The sequence below is a fragment of the Zootermopsis nevadensis genome, unplaced genomic scaffold (genome assembly GCF_977971745.1).
Source record: "Zootermopsis nevadensis isolate Lab colony 2312 unplaced genomic scaffold, Znev_1.0 Znev_ptg000004l, whole genome shotgun sequence".
Lineage (NCBI taxonomy): Eukaryota > Metazoa > Arthropoda > Insecta > Blattodea > Termopsidae > Zootermopsis > Zootermopsis nevadensis.
In genome coordinates, this window is record NW_028259136.1 from 8878660 (window position 1) to 8890222 (window position 11563).

The 11563-nt window shown below is 40.8% G+C and overlaps 1 protein-coding gene across 8 annotated transcripts in view; it reads left to right on the top strand.

Moving 5' to 3' along the window:
* The window catches only part of simj (transcriptional repressor p66-beta simjang), a 19006-nt gene extending 8376 nt beyond the window's left edge, over positions 1–10630 (top strand). For 6 of the 8 annotated variants that reach the window (XM_022075008.2, XM_087343124.1, XM_087343121.1 and 3 more), the window contains exons 7-10: positions 326–388; positions 2732–2827; positions 2910–3117; positions 4311–10630. In XM_022075008.2, coding sequence (XP_021930700.2) covers positions 326–388; positions 2732–2827; positions 2910–3117; positions 4311–4990 — 1047 coding nt within the window. In that variant the 3' untranslated portion in view covers positions 4991–10630. The remainder of the gene's footprint in view (positions 1–325; positions 389–2731; positions 2828–2909; positions 3118–4310) is intronic. The other 2 variants (XM_087343120.1, XM_087343126.1) reach the window with 2 other exon arrangements.
* Positions 10631–11563: the final 933 nt, after the last annotated feature.

Sequence of the window (11563 nt, forward strand, 5' to 3'; positions counted from 1 at the left end):
GTTGACGTGAGGAGCATCACAGTTTTTATACTTCACGTACACAGCAGTAACTTTGCACTGAGAATCCTGTACTGTGGACCCCTGACATCAAGCTTGGGACATCCTGGGTTTGAATCTCAACCTGAAGTAGATATCATGACTCAATGTCCTGTGGTTTTTCTACCTCCAGGCAAATTGTGAAATTTTACCTTAAAATAGGCCACGACCACTTCCTGATGTTTGTTTATTTTTAGTGTACAGTTGTTAAACGACTCGGTAAATGGTTTGTTAAAAATGCACAGATTAATGTGAGCTTTAACTTAGTGATACGCTGTTGTGCTTGTAGATACTCGGCAATGTGGAGAACAAAGCTCCCGTGAGCTCCATCCCCCTGCAGCTACCGGAGCAGGTACAGTAGTGCCAGTATTTTGATGGTGTTGTGACCGTTGTTGTTGTGTTACGTGGACATACAAAGAGAAGGTCCAGTCTTCTCTTTTCAGGTCCGCAACTTGCTTGTGTAAACGTGTATCATTGCAGTTAGGGCGCCCACAATAATATGAGTTGTAGGGTCTTCCGCGCTGTAAATCTGTTGTTACTGTAAAAATATATTTTTTGTTTTGTAGCTTATCTGCTGCCTGTCTTTATGGCAGGTGAGTGTTGGAAGTCGGTTCTTTTGAAGCACTTTTACAATAGTATGTGGCATTAAATCTAGAAGACTCTAATCTGCGCACAGGTCACAATGAAATTGAGAACACTTACTTTGTCTGACAAGTTCCTTTACTTTAGTCAGAATATCGTAAATTTAATCTATAAAGTATTTTTGCCCAACAAAGCTGGAAATATGAATTCTGTCCAGGAGACTCCTTTAACTATTTACAGGAGTACAGTCCTTTTTTAGAAGCTAATAGTCATTTAGCATTCAAGAAATTCCCATCTTTTTATGGAACCTGAAGGTTTATTACTGTTTTCATAAGAGCCCACCACTGGACTCTTGTCATGAGCTAGAGAAGTTCAGTCCTGATCCTGGGACCCTGTTAATTAAAGATCCACCTAAAGATTTCAAAATCTGTTTCTAGACAAAAAGAAAACACTTCTCTGTTACACACTGAACACTACAACTGAGTAGTTAGCACTTTTGCATCATATTCAGGAGGTCTGAGGTTTAAATCTTAGCTCAGAGACCTTGTCCTGACTGAGGTTTTGCTGTTTTCCTCAGTCCATCCATGCAAATGCCAGGGTAGAACCTTAAATTAAGCTATAGCCACTTCCTTCCACAGTCTTTCCAGTGCTTTGTAGTCTGCGCTGCTTACAGCTTAATTGAATAAAATTATAAATAAATAAGTCTTAATAATTGAATATGTTGATTTGTAACAGCTGCTTATTGTGAGAACAATATGAAATACATAGGTGAACTCTGCTGAGTTATTCAGTATTACAGTAATTACCACTGCCTCAAATAATGGATTCAGTTGGTGAACTATCATTTAAATAGCCTGAAAACACTGTGTTACGAATCTTTGAATTGGGCAATGTTTTTGGCGCGCGTCCAAATGAAGTCATTTATTTATTTTGGTGTTTAGTTGCCTTGATGTTTCTTTTAAATAGTGTCTTGGTGCAAGGATTTGAAAGGTTTTGTTTCTTTGCTTATATTATGTGACATTTTGCTAATGCATTTATACTTGTGAGGTTTGTTGATAATGCTGACAAGACCCACCGAACAGTTGAGGTTGTGCTGGCAAGACTTGCCAAACACCTTGTGTTCAATTGAAGGTTATGTAAGAATTGGGATTCCGAGAGCTTAATGTGATAATGGAAATCTCAAAGTGGTTGATATAAGCACTGATATGTTTATGTGGAACCTGTAGGGATATCTGTCTTAGGTTATGATGTTACGTGGTCATGAATTCTTCATGTTCATGATTTTTTAGCAAGTCTATGGTATCTCCCTCATGTTGTGTTGATGGAACCGATTAGGTTAAATTTTGTAATTTCTCAAGCCTCATATGTCATATATTGAGGTCAATTTGCACAAACAGAAGCTACCCCTACATCTCAGCAAAGCGTTTGTTGTGTCACGGTGAGAAAAAGTCCAAATGTTTGACCAGACGCGTGTATTTTCATCAAAACAGTACATGTTCCGTAGCTTTTTCTGTGAAATGTTTATAATCAGTGGCATGCATTATGCTCACCAGAGATAGTCCAGTGTTACTTCATGTTTCCACATTAAGGAGCTCCTTGAAAGGGGCTCTCATTTGATCAGTGACAATACTGGCAGAATATCTGGAAAATGGTTTCTGGTGATGTTTCCAAGCATGACACAATTTTTTTTCAATGTATATGTGAATTCAGAAGGCAAGGAATTTCAAGGTGACCTCACTCACTGATAGTTTGTAATGTTTTTATTTATCAGACATATGAAATGTAAAAAATACTATTATGGTAACATAATGAAAATAAGCAGAGACCAAAAACAGCTTACAGTAGGTTACCTAACAGGTTACCTAACTGTTAATGCATCTGACTTGTGTTTGGTAGGTACCTAATTCTTGTCTCTGATGGCACCAGTTTCCATGATTGTAAACTAAATCTGTAGGTTGTTTGAGTAATTTCTCTTGCAGGTTCATTATGAATACTAAGATAGTGCCTTAAAATTGGTTATGGCCACTTTGTCTCCAGTTCGTACCGATTACGTTTCACGATTATCTTGGTTTGCCTTATACTAATTTCATCTGTAATGTCAATATTACTGCAGGAGCGGGTACGTGTGGAAGAGACACAAACACCGGCACAGCGTCAGGCCGCTGCAAAATTGGCGTTGCGTAAACAGCTGGAGAAAACCCTCTTGCAGGTCGGTAACATTAGGTGTGTGCTGTGTTTTGGTCTCGGTGTAGATTGCTTATATTTCAACACTGAAGCGTGTGGTGTTTCAGATCCCTCCCCCAAAACCACCCCCACCAGAGATGCACTTCATCCCAAACCCATCAAACACGGAGTTCATCTACCTGCTTGGATTGGAGCATGTTGTAGACTACATCACCAAGGACCAGAAGACCCCGCCCCCACCCGACGCATTCAAATGCTCGCAGTGCCAAACAGACTTTACGCCTGTGTGGAAGTGGGAAAAGAACCCAGCTAAAGGTAAGAACCGCCTCTTGGGACAGTTTACGCATGTTGGTTTATGTGCAGCTCACCACACGTATCACCATTTGACTTGAACTTACTGCTTTTGCAGTTTGGCCCTTTTACCAGAAGCAGGAATCTTTATTGTGAGCGTTTTTGGTCGAGGTTCAATAAAAGCGTGGCCATACACTGTCCGTGACACTGCGGACCCACAGGTTTCTTAGGTCTTTGATGAGTGCTAATCTGAAACTCAAATGATCCAACTTTTGATTGTCTGTTGTTTACCCAAAGTCCCATTATGTTGTGGATGACAACATTTAACAATCCTTTGAAGTATTTAATATAGCACTTGTCCCCTTTCTAATCTCCCCCCCCCCCCCCCCCCATATTTTTTATATACAAGACAAGGGACATTTTTCCTGTTTACATGCAAGTTACCCACACATTCGGAGAATTGAAATACTTGTCTATCCACAATGTATAGCCACGATATAGGAGAGATTCAGTTAGGTTCAGCTTGAGGGCTGCTGTTTTGTTCTTTGTGGGGTCTGTCGGTGAGCTTGGTTGTTCCGTCTTTGCCACTGTGTACACCAAGAATGATCACATATTCTCTACGTGATTCATACGCTTCAAAAGTGTTTATAACAAATATAGCAGCCTTCACAGGAATGTACTCTGAAAGTTGTTTCCAGAGCAAGAGAGATTCATCAGGTGTAATGTTCTAACCTGGAAGGTAGAGACTTTGGAATCTTTAATTTAGATACTGGACAAGAGGATAGATTTTGAACACTGAGATCGCCCTGAAATTCCATCATTTACTGTTGTCAGCAAAATGTAAGAATGTACAGGTAAGCTCCAGTCTGTGAACAGAAATTGTTTGGGAACAAATTCAATCTCAAGAAGTCTTGATTTTGCTAATTATGACTAAAGTGTGGGTTTTTGAAGCATACTGTGTACATTCATTCGCCTTATATGAAATCATGGGATGTTTGTATTAATCTGTGTTTATAAACTAGTCTCCCTTTTCATCCCTGTGCAAGCAGCATGTAAAAGGAGTTGACAGTTTCTTCAGCAGATGTCATATAAGATCACCTTGTCACTGTGCATACACACTGTACGTGAAACTGCAAAAGAGAGATGGACTACAGATGCATACCGTATGCAGCAGACCGCATCAATAGGTTAATATTGATTGCCCTGTCATGTTTCAGGCAAAGAGCCTAAGGTTATATGTGAGCAGTGTGTAACGACAAATGTGAAGAAAGCTCTGAAGGCAGAGCATACGAACCGTCTGAAGACAGCATTTGTCAAGGCCTTGCAGCAGGAACAGGAGATCGAGCAGCGTCTAGCGCAGGTGTCCTGTGCATCGCCCACCACGCAGCAGCCTGCGCCGCCCCCAGTGCCGGAGCCCCCGATCCATGCCCCGCCTGCTCCCTCTCCTGTAATCATGTCTGCTCCCAAACCCACCACACCCACCCTTCCCCCACGCCATGCCCCCACTCCCCCAGCCCCTGCTCCTCCCCCAGCCCCCACGCCACCACTGCCCCATCGCGACCACCCCCTAGCAAAGCTGGCGGCAGAATCGAGCAAGTTTGGGTCCCATCACGCTGCAGCCGCAGCACTACACCAGCAACTGCTGCGTGGGATGCCCCAGCACCAGCCAATGCCTGCACACATGCTCCCGTTCTCGCCCCTCCTGTATCCGTACCAGCTTGCGATGGCTCAAGCAGCGAGTGGGAAAAGCTCGGTGGCAGCTGCAGCGGCAAATCTCGTGGAGTTGCAGAGGCAAGCGGCAGACCTCCAGCGACAGTACCTACTGGACATGATCCCCTCGCCACAGCCGTCACCCTCCCGTTCTCACCCCCACTCCCTGAATAATTGGAAGACATGATGGCACAGTTCTGCCACTGGCCAGCAGCAGCAACAGCAGACACAGGCCGGGTTCCCGCATCTCGCCACAGGCTGGGACAACCTCAACTAGGTCGCACAGAGTAGGCTGGGAACCAAGGTGGGGTGGAGCACTGGGGAATGCTGTGGGATGCCTGCTGTCATTGCTCAATGAAAGGTGCAAGCAATATCCAGTATTATGTCAAGGTCTACTCAGTCTGGAAACGTCCACATTGCTGCCAGCGCATGATGTTGGTACTAGCCAGTAGAGCCACCACACATTTCCCCAGCTAGTCTCACCATTTGGTGCAGCTTCTTGTAAATAAAGAACTTTCCACTTTTAGCAGTGCTATGAAGATCTTCATATTGTACCTCTCTCTTTTCTTTTTTTTTTGTGAACAATGTACTGTAGTCCTGATGTGGAGAAAATGGCTGAATTTCTCTATTCCTTCCCGTTCTGGATATCTTGGTGTTAGATTATTATGTTCAGTGTCCGTTCCTTTGTCGTCATTACTTAACGTTTTCAAATATTTGGCGTCTCTGCGATGAACAGTGCTGTTTGCCGATAACAGTGAACTTGCCCTGGAATGTGTCATGCGCCCAATAACATGGAGCTGTCTTTTTTTTTTTTAATTTGTTTTGTTTTGTAAATGTTAGAAGTACACAAAGAAGTTCAGTAATAATGTTGAAGATGATAATTCTCTGGTAGTGGAAGTGCAATTAGGGATGTTACATTTTTTTTATTTGTAATGAATGGCTTGAGTGTTGGGACAGACAGCGTGAGAGAAGTATGCATTTATTGTAAGTGCTGCATAAACGTATTTTGCTCATTTTTACATTTGCTAACATAGTAGCATTGTGTGTGAGTGTGTGTGCGCGTGCATATGCGTGTGGGTGCATATGTTATGTATTCGTCTTGTCATCGTGTCATCATCCACTTGTATCCTTTCTCCACCTTCCTGTGTCACTAGGGCTGAGAAGTGAAGCAGTGAAGCTGCCGGTAATTGGACACCACGGGGCCTCCAACCCATTAACTTGCGCAATTTAACCGTTTCATGACAATTTCTTATGACTTTTCTGCGGTACAATTTTTTTTTCTTTCAAATGTCACCGATTGATGTGCAAATGATGTATCCAGATCAAGCTTGCTATTTGTGTAGTGGGCATGTAATCAAAACAGACATGTCTGGTTATCTCTAAATGTTATTGACAATGGTGTTGAATTACCAGTTTCAATTTTTTTGCACTTTTTCAGTCGTTACAATGCTTCCTCAAAAAACCACTACATTTTAGGCGATGGCTCTTGTCCTGTCCTCAGTTGAACCTATGCAGTCGGGCCTTGTAGAAGGAGCTAATGTTTATCTGTGCACACAGATCGCAGTCCACAGAGTCTGAAGATGGCTATCTTCCGGGTTGTTGTGCCCTGTAGTCACACAGCGTAACAACCCAGAAGACAGCCGTGTCCAAGTTCCATTATATTTTTTTTAAAATACAGATGGATTGTGATTTCACATTCACCTGCTCAAGATCGCTTGAGACGTTTCCATTTTCACATATGTGTACTTTTAAGATTTGTTATTTTTTTTCATTTTAACTTATATAAAAATTGAGCCACAATAATATTCCTGGAAGAAGTGTGTAAACTATTTACTAAAATTGGGGGGGGGGGGGACTTGTTCTTGCTCATAAAATTTAAAGTGTTTATTTTGTAATGTCTATAAGAGAGAGGTCAGTACAATGCTGGATATGATGTGCGTACTGATTGTTTTTTGTTGAGTCATAAATGCACTGCAGCTTGTTTGTTACCCACATCCAATTGACAGAAATGGAAACCTGATCGTCAGCTGTGAAATTCTTCCTTGTATTTTAACATTAATAAAATGATGACAATAACGAGTATTCTTAGATATCTAAATTGCTTTCCTTCTGCAGGGAGGATATTTGGTGGCTACAGGGCATGGCCTTTTCCGCCGTGCTCGATCACTGCATCAGTTGCCACATTGAAGTATGACTCGATGTTGTCAAAGACTCCTTTAGTAGGACGTTGATAAATTTACACTGAAGCATAGTGTGTTTTTGTATGAATCTTACGTGAAGTGTAACTTCGTTGGGAAGGATCTGAGGAAAGTTTTCTGGTGTTGAGTTACCAGCAGAAACAGTATTCATGATCTTGTCAATAACGTAAGAGTGACTGGTTCATTAGTCGACTGGAAACCAAAATGTGAGCATTGAATATTTACAGAATGGAAGTTGGAATGAATTGGAGCTTGCTTGACGTCACCTTGTAAGTCTTTTAAATACATTTTACGAGAAGCTGGAGTGTCAGAGGGGCACAGTAATTAGAACATCTGGTGTGTTAGCCAAAATTTGTTGGGTGACGGAATGTGTCTAAGCCAGTGGGGAACATTTCAGCATCTGCTGTAACATACTAGAGTTTATTTGACTCTGTGATGTTGCCGCAGTCTCACGGTCTTGATAAAGCGTGATCAACGCAGCATCCGTGCACAGCAGTAAGGCTGTGCCATGGTGTCTGAGTCAGATATCCTTCCTGTACAAGAGACTCCGTCACGTACTTGACGTTTTAAGTGTTTCAGTTATGGGACTGTGTTTATATGTTTCATATGTGGAAACTGTAACAGATTTAGACAAAACTTGGTATTTAGGGTCCACAGTGGAAGGTAGTAGACTACTTTGATCAATACTAGTCTGAGAAAGCCCCTACTTGACAGAAAGCTCGTTGTATACTTAACATGAAATAGTAGATCTTTCTGACGGGGCCCAAAGAATTTATTTGTTTTCTTTTCTGTGGTGAGGAAAGACGCGTGGATAATTAGTAACAAAATCTTTGATTTGTTCATTAATATTCTCTTCCTCAGATAAGTGGTCTACAGATGAGGACCTTTGTTATCGCAACACTGACATATTTGAATGTCAGAATGTAGCAGATATGTTAAAATTGGCATTCAATTTTCACCTTTTAATCAATTATTTTCTGACATAAGATAGATTTGTATCTGCAGTAAAGGAATGTGAAAGCGGGTGAAGTATAAAGAATACCTTTTTTAAATGTTTTTGTTCTGCAGTACACCTTTCCTCTCTTGCCATAGGATTGTTATAAAGTGAAGGAAATGGGAGTTTATCTGTGGTTGTGCATTGAATTTATACTCTTTTGCTGTTGCCACATAATGTTTGCTCACTGGTAAATATCTCTTTAATGCCTATGAATCATTCGTTTTTGGGTGGTGTAATGTGTTATCACACGAACGTTCAGTTAGATCTGATTTGTCGTACGAAACAACTGGGATTGTTTCTGGTTACCGTAGTATTTTCTGTATTACCTGGTTTTAAAATTAAATCAATAAAATCAAACTTCATCTTTAATTTAAATGTTAGGTTAGAACACAGTTGGACAGCAGTATGGTTCTGAACCGTGTTTGCACACTGAAATGTGATGTGCTGTAAGCGTGTTTAGGACCTGTGAGGGCTAAGCCACTTTCTTGCACACATTTGCATTGTGCATGTGATTGCACAGCTCGATATACTGTGGTGTACTACTTCATGTGGAGCCCGAAATCGACTGAATGCTCCGAATAATGATGTTAGAGCATCTGCATTTTCAAGCTGTATTATGTAGTGTAACTGAGTCATATATTATTGCAAGCGTTCAAAATTACCGTCAACTAGCTGTGCTTGACACTTGGTTAACATGTTAAACCTTCCTGAAGTTCCTGTCTTGGAAATTAACATTGGTATGATTTTGATGTTTTCTTCAGTTTTGTCCTCTGCATATTTTGGTAAAATTTGTCATGAAACTTCCCCACAAATAATAGTCATGTCAATGAGTAGGTCATAAAGGATGACTTGTTGCAAGGAAACCATATAATTATGGACCATATGGGTAGTACACCATTTGCTGAGAGTGCATATTCCTTATCATCACGTATTGAACCAGGTAGCTTGGTCAATATAGTGACTTGAGTATGAACTGGATGACTGGGGTTCAATCCCTGACGGGCAGACGATTTTTCCTCTAGCCTCTGCGTCCAGACTGGCTCTGGGGCCCACCCAGCCTCCTGTCCAGTGTGTACTGGGGTTAAAGCACGGCCATGGCATGACGCTGGCCACTCACCGCTATCTAATGCTGCGGTTAAGAACGAGCTCTCCTCCCCCAAATGCCTACATGGCATGTAGCAGGACAACTTTACTTTTTACTTTGAAACACTGCTTTGTTGTGGGATGCTTTTAACCATGCTCCCATATCATCACATTTTTCTTTTGAACACATCTGTTCTCACTTTAACAAAGAAACCTGTTTGCCAGTCGTATTGTTTTCAAGTTAAATAGGTCTCTGTGTAAGGATATTCATCAGCTGTAGGTTCAAATCTTGGCAGATACTAGGCGAGTACTTTAAAGTACAGCCAGGTGCTTCTTTCTTGATCATTCTTAACTGTCCTGTGATGTTAAAGCAAGTAAATTTGGGTTGGGTGCCCTGTTTTTGATGTACAGAGCATAGCTGTCATAGGAGTGGTCGTGCACTTACGCTCCACTGCCATGAGCTGTTCGTCTGTTAGCTTCGTACATTATTGTTTTCATCCTAGTACATATCTCGTCTTCCTGCTGTTTTGTGATGGTGAATATGGAGTCATCTGTTGTGATTCTGTTGCCAGTTGTATTTTAAGATGGTTATCTTAGTGTGGTCTGCAGTCTCACATGAGTTGTTGAACTGAACCAAAGTGTGTACGTACTTCATGATTCCACACACACACGTGAAGTATCGATGATTTAAGCCTGAACCCAGTGCATTGTAATTTTGGCAGATCTTTAGAGCGGGAACTGTGGAGACTAAACCTGTGGATTTGGTTTCTTATGCATCTGTGATTCTGTTTTATAATTTCTACTCTCTTTTTAATTATTAGAACCCACTGAACATGTAATGTAGTGGTTAGAATATTTGTTTCATGTTTGCGGTCTTGCAGGGGCCAGCTATCATTTTAGCAGTGACTGTAGCCTTATGAACTCTTGGTTTATATGATACTACCATTTCTCATTTGATCTCTGCAGTTGGTAAATAAACTGAGAGAAATGTTGAAGATTGATAAGTTGACAGTATGATTAGAACTCAGTTACCAGTCTGAATGATGGAGTGGTTATGAATTCATCCATCTGAATAGTTTAAATTAATGGATACTAGTTTGTTACTGAAAACATTACTCTGACATGAGCCAAAAGAAGCTCTATTTGAGGACTGTCAGACACCTGAAGGTCGATTGTGAATCAGCAAGATAGTTTTTGGCAGGGCTAAACTGAAATGGCCAAAGAAACACCACTTTATGAAATCCCACATTCACATCTGGCATCTGACCATTTCAGTGTTTGTACTACAAAGGGTGGAGTAAAGTGATTTTTGTGGTCAGTGCATGATTTGGGGGAGGGGCAGTGGTGTCAGACTGCTTTTCAGCCCTCCTGTCACAGTCGCACACAAAGTGGTTCAGGGTTTGTTGCACCTGTGTGTTTAAATTATTAATCAATTGGTTGTTTTATTATTATGCCCCCCCCCCCAAGCTGGATAATTGGGGGGAGTAATATGTACGGCTGGTTGACTGTCACTGCCCCTTACGATCGGTATTAAACTACTTTGAATGTTTGTATGCTTGTTATTCGAGCCTTGTCTGGTTCCTCAATTTTCACTTTCCTGTCCCCTGTCAAAGAAATGTTGTATTTGTGTCTTTTGGGCCAATGGAAATTGAACAGTCTTATTCGCAATTCCTAATTTCATTTTATTAAAAATAATTAATTTGTAGTTTACATGTTACTTTCACTGTCTACATGTAATTAAAGACGCGCGTTTCTTTGATTGCGACAATTTTTCTGATTGTAATTTCTTATGTGATACTTTGAGCAGGGTGTTCCCAGAATTCTCAGGAATAACGCATCTCAACGTGTATAATGTAGCAGTTGAATAAAAGAACACTTAATTTCTTAAGAATCCAGTATAAAATGTGTTTCTCTCACAGATAGTGGGAACCAAGATTGAGAACAAAATGCCAAGAGATTTTGTAACATTAGAATGACAGCTTGTACTTTTCACTTAGTGTTATTTACGGGTGGCTAAATTAGGTGAATGCAGCAAGTATTGTGAATCGTGGAAAAAATATATACAACATTGTTTCCTTGTGTAATGTGTGTCATAGCAAGTCCTGGGAATAATTAAATGTGATCTGTAAATTGTTTTTGTGGCTGATGGGGTCATTACAATTGCCAAAAATAATTGTAATTTTAGAAGTAATTGCATGTGAAATGGAGTCCTCAGATTTCATTAATATATCTGTCATAAAATATATGAAAATTACTTATGGTTACAGGATGAGGGAGTACCAAAGGTAAGGTTATGAGTTCCCAACACGAGTAACTAAACATGTTTATATGAATGTGGGTGTTTTATTTCTTCGGTTTTAATTAAACTCATCTACCAAAACAAATACCCATATGGATGGAATATCGCCTTCGACACTTGTGCCAGATAGAAGAAACGCTTGCAAAGCATATGTTTGTATTAAACCGCCATCCTTGCATGACG